At 43.7% G+C, this 24,262-nt stretch overlaps 2 protein-coding genes across 2 annotated transcripts; both read right to left on the bottom strand.

Annotated features, from left to right (window-relative positions):
* Positions 1-162: 162 nt before the first annotated feature.
* Positions 163-10,174, bottom strand: herpud1 (homocysteine-inducible, endoplasmic reticulum stress-inducible, ubiquitin-like domain member 1). The gene is made up of 8 exons (XM_004575788.5): positions 9,803-10,174; positions 8,963-9,040; positions 6,572-6,649; positions 5,719-5,852; positions 4,610-4,720; positions 4,152-4,520; positions 1,907-2,018; positions 163-1,689 (listed from the first exon to the last, which is right to left on the bottom strand). Exons 1-8 carry the CDS (start codon positions 9,953-9,955, stop codon positions 1,516-1,518), a joined length of 1,209 nt encoding a protein of 402 aa, XP_004575845.1. The 5' UTR covers positions 9,956-10,174; the 3' UTR covers positions 163-1,515.
* A 496-nt stretch (positions 10,175-10,670) lies between these two features.
* Positions 10,671-22,121, bottom strand: slc12a3 (solute carrier family 12 member 3). The gene is made up of 26 exons (XM_004575787.4): positions 21,661-22,121; positions 21,443-21,586; positions 20,808-20,883; positions 20,618-20,713; positions 20,375-20,514; positions 20,166-20,276; positions 19,333-19,444; positions 19,118-19,248; positions 18,887-18,971; positions 18,424-18,584; positions 17,728-17,835; positions 17,267-17,390; positions 16,257-16,358; positions 15,997-16,152; positions 15,814-15,913; positions 14,621-14,732; positions 14,372-14,509; positions 14,106-14,212; positions 13,851-13,933; positions 13,570-13,647; positions 13,375-13,473; positions 13,169-13,280; positions 12,723-12,809; positions 11,824-11,962; positions 11,645-11,712; positions 10,671-11,507 (listed from the first exon to the last, which is right to left on the bottom strand). The coding sequence occupies exons 1-26, from the start codon at positions 21,940-21,942 to the stop codon at positions 11,366-11,368; spliced, it is 3,093 nt and encodes a 1,030-aa protein (XP_004575844.1). The 5' UTR covers positions 21,943-22,121; the 3' UTR covers positions 10,671-11,365.
* Between the last annotated feature and the right edge of the window lie 2,141 nt (positions 22,122-24,262).

Here is a 24,262-nt window from a genome sequence, read left to right as displayed (position 1 = left end):
ATTGTTAGCTTGCTGTGCTGAACCTATAATTTGAATGTATTTGTACTGTGACTGTGCCTGCAGGCAGCACATGCAGTGGGGGGACTTGAGCCTCAGTATGTTTAAACATGCGGTCATCAAACTCAAACATCAGAAGAAACAAATCCACAAAATAAGGAATCATTAAAGTTAAGAATATTTATTGCATCCATTATTGGAAAACACACTTCACTGTACAGCATTCATCCATTTGTAATGGAAAGATGATTAAAAAAGAAATTTCCAATCGCACACTGTGACCCACGAGCGACCGTCGTCCCCTCACAGGGAACCGGAGTGCTAACACCCGGGGCTTAAGCGCTAAGCAAACTAGACTGGATTACAGGAAGGGCTGTGACCTTTAACCTCTGCTAAAAGCTGCTTCTTTTCAGAGGCATTGTTATGATATTAACATCTGTTTATTCTCTTCTGAGGACCAAAGAAAAAACCCAAAACAAGCACAGCTGATGAACTGAATTTCAGTTTCACATCAAGTCACACTTTAAAACGAAACTTTGTCCAGTCTCTGACAGTAAAAGCAACTCGGCATTAATAGAAATCACAACCTCTCTTTGCATAAGATACATGTTATAAAGTGCTTCGTGTACATACAATACAATTACAAAATGCATTTTAAGCTGCACCACCATCACTGTTTTACAGATGGATTTCAAATTGTATTTGGTCACAATTGCCACTCACTGAAAGGGAAAATAACATGAGTAAAGTGTCGTTTTCACTTGTGTTAATGTGGATGTTTGGACAAACCTTCAGCTTGTTTCTGATTAACTATAAAAAGTGTAAGGAAGCAAATAAAGGTCCCTAAATATATGAATAACAGAAATCCTTATATATACACATATAATTTTGAGGACCCTGATTTTAAAAATTCAATGCGAAGATAAGTTTAGCCGCTTTTGGAAGAGGCGAACGTTTCAGTCCGATTGAGTGTTACAGACACCCGTGCACCCACGCGTCCTCAGATGAGCCGAATACTGATTCACGGAGCCGGGCCACGCAGCGACCACGGCGTGGCACATGATTTTAAATCAGAAGGCATGTGGATGTAAACGTCGTTACATGAAGAGCGTTTTAGGCACAACAGTTTCAGCTTTCAGGAGGATTATCGGCACCCGCTGCCACTTTGTGGACAAAAGGAGGGAACGATCAGGGTGGGGGGCTGGTGGCAGGCAGTGGATGTCTGTGGTCAGGTCGGCTGGGATCCTGTTGGAGGATTTATTAATATATTTTCAGGTCTTGCATCTTTGATTCTGTCCACATTTTTTGGCAGTTCTTGGGGATCTTGCTGGTGTGGTTTGCTTCCCGCTCACTTGAAAGATCAAAGTCACAGGAACTCGGAGCACTGAGGTGCAGCGCTCTTGTCTGCATCCATTTATTATTCGGTAAACGCCTTCCACCCACGCTTCAAGAAACATCTCCAGAGATGACAGAAGAGCGGGAACTGTCTGCAATCAGTCCTCCGTCCCAGATGTTCAGTTAGGCCACAGCCTGAGCGGCCTCGGGTACGAGGGAGGAGAAGAAGGTTTTGAAGAAAACCCAGGCCGTCCACATGACGGACACTCGGTGAGGAGGCACCAACACCGCTGTCATCGTTCCCTCTGATCCTTCAGCTGCTGGTTCATCCTGCTGTCTGTCGGCGTGCTCACCTGCCTGAGGAGACACACGTCACACATCAGCCTGCAGCATTTAATTCACCCACTACAGCAAACATCAGGGCCTGTGTGCAGGTTAGCGACTCGACCTGACCCGGGTCTCACTGCTAGCTCATTTCAAAAACATTCAGTCTTTTCTCAGTGTGCAGCATTTAGCTGGAGTTTCATCAATGTAGGAAAAAGTGAACAAGAGAGAAAAATGATGAGTTTCTTACTGGATTCAGGTTTGGGTTCCTGTTCTGGTTCTGCTGGTTCTCGGGGGGCTGCAGCTGGTTGGGTTCTGGGACCTGCACTCTCCTTCTGAAGGGAAACCAGCCGACGGTGTGTCTGGAAGACAAGGCAGGAAATTCAGGGGTTACAAGGAAAAGCTAACCATCTATAATCCTGAAAGAAGCTCCAAAGGTTTGTAACGTCACATCGTGGTTGGAGCTTCCTACACCGTGATGCCCACATAGAGCTGCCAGTGCCTGGTTTCAGCACGCTAGTCTCCATCAGAACGCTGGATCAAGAGCTCAGGCCTGTGGTTAAAAACTTCTTGCCCCCCATTTTCTGCTCTCTGTGGTTAAGGAAAACTGCTGCACCACCTAAACACCAGTTAGATAAATCTGAAAGTGAACACTAGGGGTCAGCAGCGGGCAGCTGGGTGCAGCACAAGGCTCGAAAACATGATCTCACAGAACTCGATATGAGTCATTTATTGAGAAAAACTAAATGTCAGATCAGATTTCTGCTTATGATGAGAAGCTGAAGACATTACACATGACATTTAAGCACTTAATAAAGTTGTCACGGCAACAAAACACGTGAGCGCTCGTCTAGAGCCTTTTATTCCAAAAACTAAGAAGTGATTAGAAACTAACTGCAGGTGATGCTTTCAGTCAACCTTCAGCTGAGTGCTGACACCTGTGAACTCATTTGTGAGGATTTAAAGTCTACCATCATGATTAAAAGTAAAAAACAAAAACAGAACTGAGCCGTAGAGGTCGTCGGTCAGCAAGAGGGAAGTGGGCCGGGGGCAGCACGGCTGATGCTGACAGCGTGATCTCCAGCCTCAAATAAGAGTGAAAGCACGACCAGCAGCAAACCCTTCAAACGAAGCCTTCGGTGAGCGCTCCTTTCTTTAACAGCTTCCAGAGTTTTAAGATTTAAAGAAAAACTTTTTAAAGGAAGCACATCCTGCCAACACGGCTGATAGATGTCAACAGCAACTCGTATGCGTCACGATAGGCTATCAGTGCAGCCATCATTAATGAAATCACTCGACTTTAAGTCAGCAGTACACAGCTGAGCCCGGAAACTCCCTCCTTCACAGAGAGATGCAAATATGATTGTGTGGCAGCCCCGCAGCACGAGGAAGTACTGCGGTCTGAGCTTTATCAGTAAGAGGAAGTTCAGGCTTTATTCAGTGGTTTAGACTCACTTAGGACAGGAGTCAGTACATATGAAGAAGCAGAGTACTGACAGAAACATGACTGATATTCGTCGACCCAAAAGAGCAATAATGTTAAAAAAAGAAATGACACTTCATTTAACTCTGAACGTGTCTGCTGTCAGATCATAGGTCTACCATCTTCACTTCTAATGCACTTCCACTTTAACAGTAAATCACTGAAAAAGTTTATTTTACTTTGAGAGGTGACGGTTTCAGATCATATTTACATTTTCATATTTGTCTCCTTTCCTGCACAATACCAAGAAGTTGGCAAAGGGTAAGCCGCTCTATAATAAGGCTGCCCCTGAACAGTACGGGATAGAAAGAAATAGTTTGTTTTTCCACTAAATTACCAGGAAAGTAGTAACTGAAGCACCTGCAGTGCTTAACTTATTCATTTGTCTTCTGTAGCAGTGGTAGAATAGTTATGTTATATAGTTTATGTCTTGCATATTTCCACAACCATATTCATAATCACATACTGTGTATACTACCGTTGCATTATCTTACTTATTTTTAATTTGTTTGTACTTTTTTGGTATTTTTCCTTCTGATATCTGTACCTGAGCTGAGCTAACGCAAAAAATTTCCCCGTCCTGGGATCAATAAAGTCTTATCTTAAAAATCTGACATTACTGCCTTATTTTAGTGTACCTATCACTAAATATCAAGTGTAACCAAAGTGTTACCAAAACTGCTCTAACAGCAGCTCGAGTCTAATTTGTACAGGTCTGCTAGACAAATAAATATAATATTTCTTATATCGGTCTGTATAGGGACCTTTTTTTGTTCCCCTTGCTGGTGTAACAGGTTTAAAGGATCCATGGCCTGCAGGTGGGGCTCTGTGTATACACACTCCGTCTGTGACTCAGACAGGCTGCTGGGCTTTAAATGGGCGAGGCGTGTTGGTGTGCAATTCACCAAGAGACGCTAAAAAGGGAGAACTCAGAAAACCAGACTCTTGTTGACCCCTGTGACTTAAATCTAGTGATTACAGCAGCTCTCTGAACCCACAGCTGCACACTTACAGGTACATGAGGAGCAGGGTGCCCATCACCAGCAGGAAGCGGCTCAGGTTGGAGTTGAAGTACACGATCATCATCAGGACCCCGAATCTTGCAGCAGAGTACAACCAGTCCAGCCAATCGCGCTCCATGCCCTCCTCGTCCTCCACAACGGCTCCGCCCTGCGCGTTCATCCGCATGTTCTGGTTGGCCTCCCCGGGGTTGATGAAAGCGCCATCCTGCACTGGATTCTGATTGGCTGGCAGGTTGTTGATGGGGTTCTGATCAGCTAGCGGGGCAGGGACGGGTACTTGGTGGGCGGGAACAGGAGGGTACTGGCCAATGGTTGGAGCTGTTGTGGGAATGCTGCCTGCTGCTGCTAAAGCTGCATGGCTGGTGATGGGAAAATGAGAATTAGTAGTCAGACAAACACAAGACGTGGCTGTGGGTGTAAAACCTTCAGTGTGTGAAGCAGAACTCACTATTGCATATAATACTGTCGAGCGTAGACATGCTGGAGCCACAGCAGCTGCTGGGGGCTGTACAGGGAGTAGGTGGGAAAGGTTGGCTGGGTCATCTGAGGAGCTCCAGTCCTGCCGGGGACATGACACAAGACTGTTAATCTTCACTTCACTTTAGGAAACAGAAATCATTTTCTGACATCTGCAGTCGTTTATACGCGAGAGAACATCTCTGTGCTGGGACTGTGTTTGCCTTCAGTCCCATACGTGGAGTGCAGCAGAAAGAGGCCGGTACAAAGCAGAGCAGGCACTGAGCGATGGTGGGTTGCAAAGCGGCCTGCAGATGCACAGCAACTGTAGACTAAAGCAGCTTTAATACGATGAATAAAATGAGATTTAGTAATTGTATGTGTAGAGCGGGGTCAGCGGAGCTCCAACTAACATCAGCTGATTTTTCAGCTATGCTTGATTATTTTCAGTCTTCTTGGTTCCAGGAACTACAGTCACCATCTCTGTTTGTTGGTGGTTACTTTTGAAAATTCAAAACACTTTGATATTTGCTGTGAGCTCCTGAAACAGTGATCTTTGCTACTGGTTCCAGAGGTAGTGCTCTGCACTGCTTAAATGAAATTAACTACAAATTATACCTTAATCCACCTTAAAAGCAGCTACATGTTTGCAATTTAAAAACGGCCTGACACAGAAAACAGTGGCCCCTCAGAAAGCACAACCTGCAAAGCTGTGGCTTCTTCCATGTTCTGCATCTTTATCACGACTGATGATTTTTAAGTTCAGCTTTTGGGGTTTTTGTTGAATGTCGCTGACAAACAATAACAAAGATCCAGAAATCACATGATCAGGATTCGACTGTTCTTCAGCTTTTAAAAGGTTAGTTTAACCGAAGGCCACTTGGTTTTGAAACTGGGATTCCCCCAGTGGGGAAGTGGAGAAGGGAAGTCAGCGATGGCTTACTGTACAGTTAGCAGTCATAGCTGCGTTGTATTAAAGGGGAATAAAAAATGTTCAGTGGTTTGGCTGCATAGCGGTCATTCTCTCTGACAGTACAAACACTGCTGCGATGGATTAAAGCACACTGACACACAAGCTGAAGTTCTTCCTTTGTTGCTTACATGGCAGCAGGAGGCCACACTGGAGTCTGTGTGTGTGCTGGAGCTGCGGAGGCCGGCCTCCTCTGCCGCAGCTCTGGTGGGCTGGGAGTCTGGGCTGGTGTGGGCTGTGGACTGGAGGAATGTGGCTCTTTGGTCTGCAAAGGAAAGAAGAGTTTGATGTCATTTTTTTTCTGCAAACCCCCCCAAAACAAAATAAAACAAACAAAAAATCCCCAGCAAGAAACATCTGCTGAGACCTGTGTTATCAGATCTACCACATTTTGTTTCTGCAGCTTTGTTTCCGGCTTGGAAGTGTACTGATACTAATGCATGCCAGCTTTAGTGTCTGGGCTGACTTCTGGTAGATAACAGCTGAAGCAGAACAGTTCCACTACACAGCGGGGCAACAATAAGGGCGGAGGTGAAGAAGCACATCTGCAGCGCTCTTTACCACAGTGTCTTGAGGTTACTTACAAAACCTCACACTGATTTCTTGATTGGAATTTGTCATCATCAGAGCCCAAACTAACTCAGTCTGAAAATATCCTCGAAACTTCAACAAAACTTACAAAATATTTAGAAAAGCATTTGAAGTGCAAACTACACTGTTGCCTCAGCCAGGTGTCATTTCTGAGACACAAGGATGGTAACAGACGGCACACAAGGACGCTGTGTGAAACTAGCCTGTATGCAAACGTAGGGACACGAGGGCGGCATGAAGCCAGCTGCTTTGTTTACAAGAGCTCAGAATTCAAATACCTCACCAACAGGAGTTTCGCTGTGAACATGCAGGTCTTTATAAAGCCAGGAGGACCGAAACAACGTGCTGATGTTAGAGAAAAGTCACTGGGTGTTACTTCTAAAGTGTTCTCACCTTGGGTCTGGCTCCCAGAGGTCCCTGGGCAGGATTCCTAACAGCACACACCAGGTGCAGTGTGGGAATTGAGTCCGTCTGTGGAAGTGGAGGTAAAACAGTTAAACAACATGTGACATCCACCCAACACATACAGACTTGTGTCTGAATGAACCCCGATTAAACTTTGAGAACCTCAAAGCCTGCAGAATTACACCAACGTACGAGCTCTGGAGGCCACTTAACGTCACCTGTGTCGATCCCACAGACTCTGATTATGAGGCATGTTTACAGCCTGGTTTGAAAAATGTTTTGGCCTGCACTGACCGTGAATTTTTTTAGAACCCGAACGTACGATTTGGGGCGTGGCCACGGTGACTTCCATTAGTGCCATATCTAGGGATTGGTACCGGTGTCCGGTTCTGACATAAACGGTAGTAACCAGACTGAAAAGCAGCGCACATTTCGGTGCTTTATTTCGGTGCTTTTTTTTCCTGAGCTGTGATACACTTTAGATTCTAGCCAATCATTTTACGTTTCCGAGAATAGTAGGCGGGCCCAGATACGTACGTTCTTTTATGCAGAGCTACTGATTAAAAATGCCCAAGGCGAAGCGGTCAAAGTCTGGCTGTACTTCACAGCAAAATATGCAAACTCAGCAGCAACAAGTGCTTTAAGCTGATACTGTGATACTGTCAAAGGAGGTAACACCTCGAATCTGATGAAACACCTGGCGACGCATAGCGTTTTTTTTAAAAAGCTGAGAAATGCGCCGTATTTGATAGCTTGCTGCGAGACCTCACACCGAGCACATCTACTGCGGGTGTGGTGCCTGTTATCGACCCGGAGTTAGCAACATGAACCCGAAGAGGAGAGTCCTGGCCCCTAGCCCTGCCAGTGTAGCAGAAATGATGAGGATGATGAAGCAGCAGCAGCCGTTCTTCTCTGCGTGAGTAGCTTAATGTTGTTCGTGTGTAATTTACGTTGAGTAGGCTAACCACGTTATTACATTAATGCATGTAAGGTGAACTAGCAAACACCGTCGTAGCTACATGCGGCTGTCTTCTTGTTTGATAGAGTGATACCATATATGCCCTAAAGCTGCAGAAAAGGCTAACATTGTTATCTTTTTACAAACAGCTAAATATGAGAGGTTTTAGGACAAAGTTTGTGTTTTCCATTGTTTAAGCACCGGTTCGAGCACCGTTTAAGCACCGGCACCATTTCAAAAGTACCGGTTTGGTACTGGTATTGGATAAAACCTAAACGATACCCATCCCTAGCCATATCAGGCAGATGATAGGGGTCTACTAGCCTTCATCTGTGCTCATTTAAGCCACTGAACTAAACCAACTTGTTTGTGCTGTTGATGCTTCTGTGGAATCTTTTTCTCAGAAATAATGAAGTCATTTTGTACGACAGTGTCCAGGTTGTGACTTTTTCTTTTTGCATGTGGCCTTTCACTGCAGTGTGTGTGTGTGTGTCTGATAACCAGTGACAAATGAAAGGAAAAAAAAAACTGCACTCTTGACCCTTACAGTGAGGGAAGCATGGCTCTGGTACGGTATGAAGCTCTTCTGCTGGGTTTCTGTCTACTCAGAGTAGCCAGTGGTTCTCAAACTGTGGATGACCATGGGAGGAAAAAAAACTGAGACTACGCCAAATCAGTGATTTTTACAGAAAACAAACAAAAAAAGTCCACAGTTATTTTGTTTCATTACAGCGCTGTATACAACTGAAATTTAAGTTTATATCTCCATCTCACCCTATCCCTGGCCTCCTTCACTACAGCCATGAATCCTCACTGAAGTCCTTTTCTTTTCCTCCTACCTCGCAGCACCATCTTCATCATCCTTTGTCCAACAAATCTGCTATTGTCCCCCCTGAACGTGTCCAAACCATCTCATCCTCAGCTCTCAACCTTCTCAGTCCGAGCTGTCCCTCTGTTGCACTCTTTTCTATAGTGGTTCCTCCCAGCGCTGACAGACAGTAAGATGAGTTTTGTTTGTTTTGTTTTTCTAGTTTAAAAGGAAGTGGGGTCGGGCCCACAGAACTAAGGCCGCAGAAGCTCCAAAGCTTGCGTGCAGGTTTTCTACAGCTGTATGCTGATTGGTTTACAGAATAAATGGCTGACAGCTCCTTTGTGCACGGTTGGTATTGTCTTACGTCTATCATGCCTTCTCAGGCAATGAGCCTCTACTGGGATTCTTGAACAAAAAACATGAAATAGTCTGTCCTAGTTTTTGTGGCACAGCCCTTTCACAGGTCTCAGTAATTACTGTGTACTTCCTTATTCTCCTACAAGCAGCAGTGAGAGCAGCCCTCTTCCACCAGTTTGTCACCAGCATAGTGGCACATAATCAGCTCGTGACATTTACAACTTGACATGACAGCTCGTGCTATCACACACACCTGTATGAAGAGTCCATTAATGTGCAGGTTATCAGGCAGCAGTTTGCCAGCGTAGATGAGCCTCTGGTCACTCACAGCCTGGAGACGAAACAAGAATAAAGTCAGTAACGAATCAGATCTCCTTGCTGCTTTGGGTTAGGTGGGGGAGCTTGTTTTTTTTAAGGTACTAAACTGAAACCATGAAATATGGCCAAAGTCGAGTAATTTGTTTGCAGTAGATCACAAAGACTTATATCTAATTGTAGTAAAAAAATAATTCTTAGTATCAAACAAAGAATAAACAATAAAACAAAGATTTTGATGAGAACATTTCGTAACCAGAAACACATGGCCAAGTTCCCACAACATTTGGGTAAACAGACGAAACCTGGCTCCTCACTTGAACCTTTTCAGTCCACTGCCTGTGCCTGGCTACACCCCACTGAAGCGTAGATCCTTTGCTTCTCTGCTTCCTGTCCAAAACTGATGTTTGACATGTGTAGTCCCCCCCCCCCCGCCTAAGACACACCTCTGGATGTGGTCTGAATAGCACGAATGTTCCCGTGAAGTTGTACTTATTTCAGAGACATAACTACAGAGAGATACCAAAACAACAGACAGACAGAAACACGTGTTCACTGCAGGTGTGTCAGTCACAGTTCAGTTTATTAATTAAACAGAAAAAAATGACATGACTGCGAGCTCGCGCTCATGGGACTCGCAGGCACGCTGCGCTGGTTTCGTGTGAGCGCGCGCATATACACGCGCGTGACCCGGGAAATGGCTGACAGCTCCTTTTTACTCTCATCACATTCCACAGCACAGCCGCGAATAGCTCCGCCGCCCTCTGTGTAAACTCACCGGTTTGGTCGGGTAGACAGCGGACAGGTGCGCTTTCAGCTCCTTTATGGTCCACTGCAGGCTCACTCCCTCGATGGTCCGGTCCTCCTGAGCCTGGTTGGGCGTCTTTATGATGAGAGTGATCGCCTTTTGTTCAGAATTTCCTGCATCCATTTTTACCGTCTGCCGATGTGTGAGCTAGAAAAACAGGATGTCTCCGTGACTCGCTGGACTCCCTAACACGAAGAACAGCCGGGGGAAAGTGCGTCTTATGTCAAAGAGAAACTGCAGTGACCTGGGTGGCTCTAGAAGTGTCTCCGCTGGTCCTCATACGGGACTTTAGAGGAGGAAGGTTGTTTCCAAACACACTGTGGCCGCTCCTGATTGGCTACCGTCTGCTCGTGCTCAGACGTGGAGGTTTGCAGAATATTCGCCGCTTGAGCATGCGCAGTTATGATTATGCTTCCAAAGATCGTTTATTTAGGAATAACCCACACTCTGGTGCCATTTGAGAAGGTATCGAAAAGCAGAGATAAACGCGCTTAGACCCGGGCTAAAGTCCAAGTAAAAAGCGAACACACACCACCAAAGTGAAACATTTGTATGTTTTCTTTTGTACACTTCCTGTGAGCTTTCTTCAAGGTTTTGCTTTTGCTGTTTTCTAAAACAGTCATAGTGAGAGCTCCTGTCAACTTCCGTCTCTGATAAGAGAAGCAAAACTATCTCAGCTGAAGTTGCATCAGGCGTGTTACATCAGCTGTAAACTTTCAGATATTCCCACAAGATTTATGCAGAAAAGTGAACGGAGCTACAAGATGTTAACGACACGTCTGAGCAAAACATCGGAATATAAATACTGCCGTGAAAAAATGACCAGAAACTACAACAGCACCTTTAAACATATTTAATACTGTATCATGTTTTGATTATATGCATATACTTACAAATACAAGTATTTATTAATTTAATGATCGATTTATTACACAGCTCGTTGGTTTAACTACAAGAGAGTTACAACAAGGACATGTTGTGATACCGTGTGTTCCCATTGTACCTCATTACCTTAATATTGTACCTTAATATTAAAAAGAGTACTGAAGACTTTATTTACAAAGTTAAATTAGACTGATGGTGAAGCTATAGGAGACCATTGCTCCTGTGCCACAAATCAATAAATAGAAAGATTTAAAAAAAAAAAGAAGCATTAGCATTTTCTGTCAATATCAATTATCTGTCAAACAAAGACCTGCATAATTATTTCAATTATTTATGTTAGCTATATTTATTATTTTTTATTGTATATTATGAAGTGGAGAGTGCAACATTAGCATGAAGGGACCCTAACTGACAAACAGAGGACACTGTACAGTAGACGTCTTTTGACTAATTTTTGTGATCAGAGTTAATCAAAATGTAACAAAGCATTTCATGTGCTCATTACTGAAGAAAGTACATTCACTGATACCTGAAAATCAAATTACAAGAAATAAATCTATGGAAAAATAAATGTTTTCTGTGGCCTGAAAGGTGTTGTAATGTCAGGATAACTGGTTTCATATATGTCCATTGGTCTCACTGGAGATGTTACTGGCAGTAGAAGGTGAGAACGTTCTCCTGGTTTCCTCTGACCAGAAGGACTGGAGGTCTCAGATCACGAGACAAGAAGTCGAGCCACGCTAGGTAGAGCGTGCTGGGACACAGTCCTCTCCTCCCCACTGGCATGGTGCTGTCAGGAAACACAGCAAACAGCTGATTTTCACCCAGTAACAATGAGCTTGAAACATTCTCAGGTGAAAGCTTCACAACACCTGTAAACTCAGCACTTTCCATCATTTATTAAATAAAAGCAGAAAAACTACTCACGTTATAATGAGAGCGGCCTCTCTAGAGTAATCCAGCAGTACCTCATTTAGACGGATCTGGCGAAGAGACTGAATTCCACAGGAAAAAACAAACAAAACGTTCAAACTAAGATGGGATGCGCGAGGAAAGAAGAAATGTTTTGGCTTGGTTTAAACATATTTGATCAGTTTGTGTCTGACCTTGGCCTTGTTCTTCTCGAAATCCTGGTCCGTGATCATCCAGGGCTCCTGATGTTGGCTTGCACATCCAGAATCTGAGTCCGGCTTAGAATTTGTATCCACCCTGAAGCGACTGACCATCTTCTCAAACTGATGGACACTGAAGCACACAGAGACAGAGTTTGGAGTTATTCCATCTCAAATCATCGTGGGCCTTCTGTTCAACTGTCTGGTTTTAAATTTTAGCTTCACATATCATACTGTACTTTAAGACTTTTTTAAGTCTTTCAAATTCATTTAAATAAATCAGCTGTAGTCTGAGATAGACACATTATAAAATAAATAAATAGGGAAGCTAAAACTTTATATCTCCCTATATATGCTCAAACTCTGAACCAAAACAATCCTGTTCAAATCTGAGACGCCCGAGCAGAAAATGTAAAACAATTGCTGATTAGTTTTAGAAGAAAAAACTCCTAATTCAGCTAAATTGAATATTTTTAGATGCAGCAGCTCATAGATTAAGTGAAATCTTAAAACAGTTATCTAAAGATTTTTCTGAAATACTGTGTTCAAATATATTCTTTGTCATAAGCAACAATCTCTAAAGTCAGCATGGCGACAAAAGCTGCAGTTCGTCTAATGGCCACTAGAGGCCGCTTTCAAAAGTGAGTCAGTCCTCATAGACTCTCCCGGCTCTTCACAACAGCTGTTTGGTGGGTGGGGATATTATAAAAGATTAAAGTTAGTGATTTGGCTAATTTACTTCATATACCACAAAAAAACAAAACAAACAAAGCCTAAAATAAAATTAAAAAACCACAAAAAACTGAGTGATCGGGATTCTTATGTTAGCTGACAGCAGCTTTTTTGGCTCACATTCCCAAACATCCATCCTTCATTCTCATCTTCAAGCTTACTTCATCTGCTGAGGAGGCTGGTTGATTTCAGGAAGGACTTCGACACTATGGAAACCAAGACGGAACTTCTTGATCAGCTCCAACACCCTGGAAAGAGAACGTGAGGCTGGAGTGAGCACATGTCTAACAGCGTGCAGTCTGTGTCTGCGAGAACGCAGGATGTCAGACCATATACTGCATTTCCCCGTTTCTTGGGAAAACAAAGTAAGTCTTTCTGATGGAATATAGACTGATGATGATGCAAGATTGTTCAATTTTACGGTGAAAATAGCAAAACTTGGCTGTCAGTAAGATTATTTTTATATTACTGACCAATTAAAAAACAAACTACAGTTTGACTCTAAAGTGCTGCGTTCCTGAGATGATTTGGGCATTTGGAAAAACTCCAAGAGAAGAAAGAAACTTTTTGAAGCGATCTACACTGTAGACCTGTGCATGATACTTACTCCTGCTTCTGCTCGTCCTTTTTCTCTGCGTCTCCTCCCACAAACACTCGGACCTTACACTTGGCCCAGCGCTTTCTGCGGGTCAGCAGGTAAGGCAGCAGCAGGGTCAGACCTGGAATACACACACACACGCACGAGGAGTAAATGTCTGTGGACATTCTTGAATTAAGACATAAAGCAGGCGACTAATGGAGATGTACTCGGACCTCCATCATCAGACAGCCAGTACACGTCGATGGTCTTCTTTCCCTGTTTTTTCTGAAACTGTGTACTATGCTGAGGCTCGGGCTCGATGGAGACAGAAGCTGCAAACAGACAACGTGTTTTATAGAATTTAAATGACACCATAGAGGGTCTTTGGGTATTCTGTGTGTCTGTGATATTATCATGCATTTACATACATGTGGGGTTTGTCTGAACGCAGGAAGGAACAGAGATGCTGTTGATGCTCTCTGGTCCACCGTCAAAACTTGGATTAACTGAAACAAAAACAAGAAATTTCTTTGCACATTCATTTATTTGCAGGCAGCTACTTAAAAGATGATGGATAAATGTGGACTGCACATCCTAGCACGCCTCTTGTTGATGCCAAGAGCAAAGTGCCGTGGGAACGTAGCAGTGGCTGCAGCATTCCCGGGTTCATTGATGTGCAGCCTGCTGCGATATGCATGCAGGCTCTCACCGTGTGACTGAGAGGGACTGGAGACCTCTAATCCCTCTCTCATCCTCAGCACGCACACGCCAAACTGCAGGTCGAACGCATCACTGAAAGCGACATTTAAATGAATGACCATGTGCATCAACACACACTCGTACCCTTTAGCTTTTATGGAATTGAGGTTCAGTTTTTAAACAATAAATATTTGATATCGCAAAAATAATACTCTGTTAGCAATACTTTAGCAGCGGTATTGGTCATAAAAGTTTTCTGGCTTACCGCATTACTCCTATGTAGTTGTGAGCAGCCTGAGGTGTGTCACTCCGCCAGTCTTTCTTGAAACCCATGATGAGAACATTTGGCTTCACACGGCCCAAACCTGCCCCCTGGTGGACAGTCAGAACACCAGCAGGTGAGGATTCACGTGTGCTTTTCACACCTCAGTCACTACAAAAGGGCAGCACTGGCATTGTGGGTGGGCCATGCCCCTCAGCCCAATTCTGCTGATACATCTCAACTATCAATTACAGTATTTCACCCCTGACCTGTAGCAACACGTTAACCCCAGATTGCAGATCTGCAGCCACCACTCCTCTGTAGAACGACCCGGCCTTCCTTTTGTTGAGCCAGTTCAGGTGACTGTCGCTCATGGCCTTCTCCAGTACTGAAGGAGAGGGATCATCCTGCGAAACACGGGGAGGAAGGTAGAAAGATTTCATCACTCCGCTTTCAAACAATTAATCATTGTTCCGATTATTGTTTGGATTTATTGTGCGATCAGTGGGAGAACTCACAGTTAACACATTTCCACACAACATAAGACTGAGATCTTTTGTGAAACAGCTGACGAGGTCCACCAGGGCTGGACGACTGCTGGGAGGGCCCGTTAGCACCAAACACTGGGGCCTGAAAGTGTTGGAGTTAGATACGGAGCAGTTTACTCTTCATGTCTCACGTATTTTGTCTTTTCTCTTCCTGGAAAATCACTAAATAAACTTCTATCAGTCCTACTCTGCTTTTTGTCTGTGAAGGTTCTCAGTCATCCAGGTCATCGTAGTCAAAGGAGCTTGCAAAGAAAAGCGTCTGGACTTACAATAACAAGTCTGCTTTTTGTATCTTGGTGCATAAGCTAGACTTTACCATTTATTTTTGAGGGGCATGTCCTTGGTGACCAAGGTCATTGCAGTCCTGAAAAAAGTCACTAGACTTCATGTCTTCATGAATCCAGAAGAAGTTAAAATAAGCATCAATCGTTCCAGAAACATTGGTTCAATCTTAGAACGTAAAAGTAAAAAAAGCTTTGCTTTAAAAGTGTTCTTCCTCCCCACCGTTGCCATAATGTCATTATGAGGTTAGTGAAAGTAACTGAAGTGTTGATAAAGTCCTTCAAAACAAACTTTAAACTACTGCATTTCAACCGTGGATCCAACTTTAGTAATAGTATAAAAACTGGTAACACTGTTGCAAACTGAACAAAAAAAAAAAGAATCCCCTGGACTAAAGAGGAAACTTAACTTCATTTAGGATCTCCAGAAACACTCATCCAACCTTCAAATTTTGATAATAATAATAATACATAGCATTTTATTTGAAAGCACCTTTCAGAACTCTCAAGGACACTGTACACAGCAGAACAATAAAAGCAACATAAAAACAAGCAGTTTAAAGAATCATATAAGACATAAAACAAATTTAAAATAGCGGAGTGGAGAGGTTATGTGGGATAAGCTATTTTGAAAAAGTGAGTTTTGAGTTGGGACTTAAAGAGAGAGAAGGAAGAGATATTTCTTAAATCAGGAGGTCAGGAATTCCAGAGTCGAGGAGCAGAGGAGCTCCCCATGGTGGCAATACCGGGAGAGGGGACAGAGAGAGAAAGAGAAGAAGAAGTCAGATTTAAAAGTGAGTTCCTCAAGTGTGAGCTAATAGTGGATCTTCAGCTGTTTGGGGTGTGTACCTCACAACAGAAAGAGACACTGGAGAGGCTCACCTGTAGTTCTTGACGTGGTCCTCTACGCTGTTGAGGCCTGCACACCTGCTCAGAGCCATGTTGTAGGAGCTCGCCTGCACTGATGAGCCCCAGTTCACGTCTAAACGCAGCAGAGAGGGAGTGAAGCAGCAGCATGGCTTTGTTTTTACACACGTGTGCGTGAGAGAGTTTGTGTGTGTTTACCTGGCTTCTTGTAGAGTGTGTATGCCAACAGAATAAAGACGACGCCAAAAGCAATAAGGGCCGCCCACCACGTCAGCAGGAACATGATCACCACGGAGCATATGGCGCCCAGCAGCGACAGCCACTTACTGTAGAACCTGAAGGACGGACGCCAACCTGCACACACAGACAGTTAACATATGTTCATATTTTAACTTGAGATGATGATTCATTCTTATATACAATGATAAAGTCAGCTCTGCCATCTCTCAGCTGGTTACCTGGTGAGTTGGTGATGGATGCGTGGAAGCAGCTGAAGTTGATCAAAGCGTAGGAGCAGAGGAAGAAGTTGGAGATGATGGGCGCGATGGTGTTCAGCTCAGCTGGTGATGCAATAAAAGAGAAGAGGATTTGTCTGTTTTCTGTGATGGCTTCACATGAAAAAAGCGTTTGATATGAAGCCGCAAGGAAAAAGCTTGATAGCATAATTAATAACTTAATACAGTTTTGATTTGGCATTAACAGATATCAGCAGTAAGATGAGCTTAAGTACTTGGCTGCCTTTGGGCTTCATAGAGCGTATGCCATCACACATATCAAAACTGTTTGATTTCATGTACATTTGGTAACTTGGCTGACCCTTTACAAAGCAAACGCTCCTACTGAAACATCTTACTGGATCTTTATGGCGCTCTGTAAAGCTACAGAACAGTCATTTAATGTGCAAAACGGTTCTTTTTAAACGTTCTCTCTGCAAAGAGCTGGTTTATTAAATGCTATTGAAATGCATTTAAAGAAATGACATGAATTTGACTAAAGGGATTAAAGATTTTAACTGATCCTATGGTTATTATGATTTTATTAGATAAATTATATGTAATATGATTATATGAAATAACATGTATTTCTAAACAGTTTTGAAGAATTTTTTTTTCTTAAATTAGATGAAAACAGCAGAAATGTTTGTGAATTAGGAAACTCTTTCTCAGCAGCTACCCATCATTGGTAGTCTCTGCTGTTTGGGTTTGAAATGTCACTCACATACTGACATTTAAAACCCCAACAGCAGGGACTACTAATGATGAAAGATGGACACACTGTTCCCAATGCAGAAGTGCCTTGAAACCGCATTCTTTCTAACTGCCAGCAGGGGGAGACTCCTCCAGTTTGTCAAAAGCATTTTGATTGCTGCGTCTATGATTCCGTTATTGCCCTCTGAACCTGTCGGGTATGCCTCTAACTCATCTTATTTGAAAGATATTACACAACTCGGACTCTTTCAAAGTCTCACCAATGAGGATGAAGCAAGCAGCGATGATATATGTGAGAAGGTATCCTCTGATCGGTTCATTGTTCTTGCCATAACTTTTGCCAAAGAAGCCAATGAAAGGGTAGAGCTGATCCTTACACAGACACTGTGAGGGGGGGAAAGGTTAGAATAAGAAACACATTAATACAAGAAAGAAGACACTCAGGGACTTTCATCGTTAAAGCTGAGTTTGCGACCTGTGGAGTAAGAAACAAGAAAATGTAATATTTGGTCTAACATGTTCACCCTGTGTCTAAACAATATTCCTGCAGATATCCCAGATTCCTCTCATACTCTATAAGTGAGTTTACTGCCCGTATCTACGGATGTGAGACTTCATCTCTTTAAGCCACAGTAAAGCAAACACTCTGTAAAAACATTTAAAGAGTCACAAGAAATATCTGATGGTTGTAAACCTCCGTGAAGACCGACTGTGCGTGTACCTGGAAGACTTTGGGAGCAGACACCAGGCAGGCCAAAGCTGATGACAGAGTGGCTCCAAATATCCCAGCTGTGATGAGAGGGCCGAAGGCTGACACCAAGCTCATCGACTGCAGACAGAAATACGCTCACTCAGTACACTCAGAGGGCAGAAACATCTTTGTGTTTACAAGGTGACCTGCTGTGGCTGCTTAATAGAATGGGAGTGTGACCGTGGAGTGACTGTAAGGGGAAATTACAGAAAAGTAGTGAAAGTGTGTAAACGGGATCACCTTAGTCAGGTAAATGGTCAACGGCCTGTATTTGTATAGCGCCTTACTAGTCCCTAAGGACCCCAAAGCACTTTACACATCCAGTCATCCACCCATTCACACACTGGTGATGGCAGCTACATTGTAGCCACAGCTGACAGAGGCGAGGCTGCCGGACACTGGCGCCACCGGGCCCTCTGACCACCACCAGTAGGCAACGGGTGAAGTGTGTCTTGAAGGACACAACGACCGACACTGCCCAAGCCGGGGCCGGCAACCTTCCGATTACAAGACGAACTCCCAACTCTTGAGCCACGATCGCCCCATAGGTAGGACAGGGTAGAACAGACTAGAAGTTTCCATGATGACCAGGAAGAAAATGCAGCACTGACTTTTATTTCCTGTGTGTGTGTGTGTGTGTGTGTGTGTGTGTGTGTGTGTGTTGACCTGATAGTAGTTGTGAATACCATAGACGCACGTCTTGTTGTTGATGCACCCTGTGAAGTCCCAGCCATACTGGCATGCTGTACCAACACAATCCTCGACTGCTGATGAGGGAGACAGCGTGTCGTTCAAAACGCCAGACGCATCCCGCACCACGCAGGATCCTGGGAGGACACAAAGACGAATTTAAGGGTTGCTTTTTTTGGTCTCCTACAGGAGGAAAACTGTGCGATCAGGGAGCTGTAAAACAACAATTATTGGGATACTATGCACATAGAGCCGTGTGTGTGCGTTATGATAAAGTGTGGTGGAAACGGCTGCTCTGGCAGAAACTGCAATAAAAGTGGTTTGTATACTTTGCTGGTGCAAAATGCAGTTACAAGACTTGCTTGTAAGCTTATTTCACATAAATAAAAAAAAAAAGTATCAACTCTAAAGCAGAGCTTTTTCCAGAGGCATGCAGTACCAATGGTAGCAGAGATGATGAGGTAGGATACTGTGGTCCAGAAAATAGCCAGCAGCGTCCCTCGGGGGATGGCCACTGCTGGATTCTGAGGAGGAGACGACAAAGGCTTTTAAAAACATGAACATATGTAAATTTAATTTAAAGCTGTGTGTGTGTGCATGAAGCCGACTGGCTTATCTGTATATCATTCCCACTATTAAAAAAAAGAAAAGAAGCATTTGTATAACATGCCTTCAGATCTCCGGAGATGTTCGCTCCTGCCAGGATGCCCGTGGCAGAGGGGAAGAAAATGGAGAACATGCCGAAGAAGCTGCCCCCTGGCCCCCGCCAGTCAGGTACAAAATTTGCAGCAAAGATATTTGCTGTTAAAGGGAAGAGAGTGAGTTTACAGGAGAGCTCGGCAATAAACTACCGTAAACTGCAAGACCGGCTCACTGCATAGTCACCTTTGTAGCTAAAGAAACCTTTGGATTGTTTCTCAGGTGAAGCAGGAATGATTGTTCCAACAATGTAACTGGCAAATGAGACCATGATGACTATGAAGAAGAGAACCTGTGCCTGTGGGAGGAAGAATAGGCTGTAAACATGCAGATGCACACACTGTAAACAAAAGATGGACAAAGTCACATCGTTATGCATCGATTATGTATCCAGGTTGAACTAAAAAGCAGTTTTTTGATTTTAATTTTATTTAGATTATTTATTGAGCCAGAAATGAAGGTGGTGGAGATGGAAACATGGAAAGCTTGGTTAGCAAGCATAAACACGCCCATGCATGAATAAAAAAAAATGCAGAAAAACGGCCATTAAAATGTGACAGTTTCACCAACGCAAACTTCTCAGCTAACGGAGGCGAGACCCAGGAGCTAAGCCTGCCTGTGCCAGCACACCTTTCAGTTAAGAACACCACACTGCTGAGTTACCAAAATCTGAAGGGGACATTAGCTGCTTTTGCACCAGGCTGGAAACGTGTTAATTTTATTGCTGAAGTGTGGCTCAGTCTTTCATCATTGGCGGCTGTGACTTGATGTCTTGCTTGTCGGGTTTATCACAAAGACTAGCGTCAACATGCTAACTAGGAAGAGGGCGAGTCCTCTGCTCTTATGTGAAAGAGTGAGATGGCTTCAAAAATGTTGCATTAATGATTTTTCCAGATACCGGACTGGTTAGGGACTCTGGCTTCATAATCTGAATACAAAATTAGCAAAAATTCTATTCATTTAAATCCAAACCACTATGGCAGCTTATCATAGTGTCACATACAACTGATTAAGCTAACCTTTGACTCCCAGGCCATGCCAGCCATTGAGATGCCCAGCAGACATGTCACCGTGATGATGCCGATGATGCGGATGTCGTTAGTTCGATCCACCATGACGGCTCCATTTTCCTGATGGCGCACAAAGACATTTCACGCGTAAAGACAATGAACAGACATTATTTACTGTATTTTATAAAAGCGCACGTATAAAACGGCATGCTACTCACACGCATGAGGTCAGTAACAGTCTCAGCAAAGCCCACGGTGTGCATCGCCACAGCTACAGCATTCGCAAAGGCAAAGATGAGACCGATTGACCCGCCGAGCTCTGGACCGAGGCTGCGACTGATCAGAAAGTACGTCCCGCCTGCAGATGAGAGGGTAGATTAAAAAGTGAGCACTGTGTGTGGAATCAGCAGCATTAAAAGTAAAGAGCTAGGCTGTTGCATGTGGCAGTGAACAAATCCAACCTCCTTTGACTTTGCCATTGGTGGCGATGGCTGAGGTCGAGAGACCAGTGATCCCAGTTATAGTCGAGGACAGCAGGATGATGACCCAGGTCATCCCTGATGAGAACAGGGAAACACACTGTGAGTGTGAGGGATACTCACCGTCTGGGAAACATGTGCTGTGGATAAAGGATGCTGTCGTTGGACATACCTATACCAGCCTGAGCAGTAATCCAAGGCAGCCTCAGGTACAAGATCACCCCCCATATGTTCAACATGCAGCGGATCTGAGAACAGATGCAACACTGAGTGAAGCCTGCTGGTGTCTAAGTATCATCAACGGCATCACTGTGGAGGCTCAGTAAAAGTCCTGTTTCTGTCCCAGCCTACATGCACGGTGAAAGTGAGCTTGTAGAAAGTGCATCAAATATGAAATCGTCATCAATCTACTTTTTTTGGTTTTGGAAGAAACTTAAAGTTTCACACGGGTAATATTTTTAACTTCCTTTAACAATAAGTCGTTGACTGTACTCTGTAACCCTTTAATGCCTCAGGGAGTCAAAAACAAGCAAACATGTTCAGAAACAATTTCACATTTTCACAGCTTCACGTGCAAAAACAGGCGACAGTTAAATTACATTAGTCTCAGATTTTAATCTTTTCTAATTCCTTGTTTAAGTTGAATTAAGTTGCAGGAAACACAAGACGAATGCTGCTTTAGAGGCCTTCAACGTTAAGTCTAAGAAAAATATCTTTTAACTTCACGTATCTGGAGATTCAAGATTGCTCCAAGTTCAAAAACAGCAGCAGAAAAATCGCCTCCCATCGGTCAAAGCCTCCACCTACCATGACCCCCTGCACCCATCCGAAGCGCGTGGGTTCAGTTGGCGGCTCCTTTTGCTCATCCTCATCTTCCTCAGAGCTGTCCTTCCCTCCTGCCTCCGCCTGTCCACCTGTTGTCTCTTCATACATGGGAGGTCTGGAGTCATCCTGCTCAAGACACAAAACCAAACTCAGTTCTTCTCTCTTAGTTTTCGTAATTAAATAAATAAGAGATCCCTCACCTCAGGGCCGGCGTGCAGCTGGAACAGAGACGGCCTGAACTGCCTCCGTCGGCCCCACACCTCCGTGTTGGCATAGAAGTCGTAGCGCGGCGGGGCATCCAGAGTCTCGTAGCCAGTTAAATCAACAGATACGCGAGATGCGACACTGCTGCCATCCCCATCACACGTGTAGTAATCGGACTCAAAGCCTCCTGATGTCGCTTTACCATTAGCCACTGACGCAGGGAGATTGGCTCTGTAGGCAGCCAGGCGAATGCCATCATTGGCTCCTTGTAACTCCATTCAGAACAGCAGAATTATCTTTTTAAAAATGTCTGTGACCACGAGTCTAGTGAAGAAAGGGAGCCGACGTTGAGCGTCCTATCCCAGCGTCTGAGTCAGTGACTGTGCAGGAGCCATGCTGTAGCTCAAGATGAAAGAGGGGTTGGTTTTATATTTGACCTTAACTATGCAGGAAGAGCCTGAAGCCGTGGTAGAGGGCTAGTTCAGTGAACAATTAAACAACTTATTACACAACCTATTAAGCCTGACACGGACAATTTCACATGACAGGGTCAGCCCCTTTTGGACTGAGCAGGGCCAGTTAACACACGGTTCCATTTTTATGGAGTCACATGTGCAACGCCCTTCAACACTTCAAAGTTTTCCAAAAGCTCAAATAATGGAGGAGTTACCAGAAGTGGGGGATTTTATAGCCTGTGTGTACTTCTTATTGCTCAGTTTCGAGAAGTTGGTAATCTCCTGAGGGGACTTTTGGTTAAGATGTAAAACAGCATCATTACAGACAAACACGCACCTGCAGCATATCCTCGACAGTTAAATCAGTCAACAGAGCACGAAAGAGTTTGAAATTATCATGACTTTTCCAGTCGCATTTCAGTTTCACTTGTTTCTCTGCATCAAACCAATATGGTGTTAATTATACCCTAACAATCAAGACAAATATCTAATGTCTGAAAATGTAAATTTAGAAGAAAAAAAATCGACTGGATATTTTGTTTGGATATCTTGGCTAAAAGACAGAGTTACAGACAACATGCATCACTGTGAAAGTTCTTCTTGGCGACGCTACACAGCACCACAAACGTGTATCACCCAAAATGGGAAGGGGGGGTCAGGAGGGCACTGGCCACCACCCAAATACTGGGCCTCCCCTGGCAAGACTGCCCCATGTTGGCAATAATTTTAGTAAACGTGAGCAGAAGACCGAGGAAGACACCCTACAATGAGCTGAAACATTTACTTATTCATATAGAATTGTTGTCATTCACACTGTGCCACTTTGTCGGCCCCTCACAATTTCCCGTCGCCACCCCCTCCCCTCCGTTGTTCTGTTTTTGGTGTACCACCCCAATATTTTCAGGTGCCTCGATGTGGCCACCCCTATGAATACGTTCTGGAAGAACGTCATTGTTCCCCCACAGTAACAAATGCCAACCTCACTGTTTAAAAGTCACAGGCTCTCCATACAAGCTATGATTAATGCAAACTTTCACAGAGATTCGTGTCATATTTACTACTGCATGATGCATGACAACTAAAAATGATCTTCAAATATTTAGTTTGTTGTGTGAGATCCTTTAACCTCCTAGCACCTGGCGTCCACATATGTGGACATCACATGTTGGGTTATTTAGACCAAAATACTCAATTTTGATACGTTTCATCTTTTCAAATTTAATGAAGATCAGATGCTTTTAGTCTTTGCTTTAGAACAATTTAACGTGAGCGTGCCAATCTGTGATTACAGCAGAATCGTCACTTTATCGACCACCACATGGAAACATTATGGAACAAACATACACCCGAGACTGTGACAAAATATAACTTTTAGTCTACTGTAAACCTAGAACGTAACCAACCCGTCCTCAGAAACAACAGTATTAACACTTCACTGATGTATTCTTTTCGTACTCTGCATCATGTTGGGAATAAACCAGATTAACTCATACTACATGCATTCATGGAAAGATACAAACGGTTGTTAATCTGACAGATGTAACTTGTTGCATCTCTTCACGCTGCTTTGTCACAGTATAACATCGTCACTCAGCTTCCTCAGACGTTCTTGTCATATTCGAGCTGCAGAGCACCTGAAACATTTATTTTGCTCACAGGACTAATTCTGTCTTTTTCCGGACCACCGTAACACAAAATCCAGAATCTTACTGTTTGTAAGTTTTGGGCTGTAAGAGTAACTTTGGTGACATCACTGTGATGTCACCTGGTTATTTTTCCAGAATTAAACTTCTTAGTTTTTGCCTGCAGCTGAACAGTGCTGTTACGACACCTTGATAACAAAGAAAAGACCCATTTCCACTTAAAGGTGGAGGCTCATTACTCTGAATTACTTCTTCCTTTTTAAAACAGTTAAATAATTAAGCTGGGCTGTGTGTTCGGCAGCTGCAGCTCTGCAGTTTAAAGAACTGACCTTGAAGCAGAAAAACAAACAGAGACACCCAGCAGGTTTTAAAGCTCTGGGTTTATCCGTTTTCTCTTATATAAATCTGAGATAACTGCAGTGTCCTTCAGTGTTCAGGTAAAATGTAACTAAGCCCCACATGTTGTTTAAATCTGTACCGTCTACTTAATTAACCTTCAT

This window comes from Maylandia zebra, linkage group LG7 (assembly GCF_041146795.1).
Source record: "Maylandia zebra isolate NMK-2024a linkage group LG7, Mzebra_GT3a, whole genome shotgun sequence".
NCBI lineage: Eukaryota > Metazoa > Chordata > Actinopteri > Cichliformes > Cichlidae > Maylandia > Maylandia zebra.
Note: the sequence above shows the minus strand (reverse complement) of the source record. Positions and strands in the feature narration are given on the sequence as shown.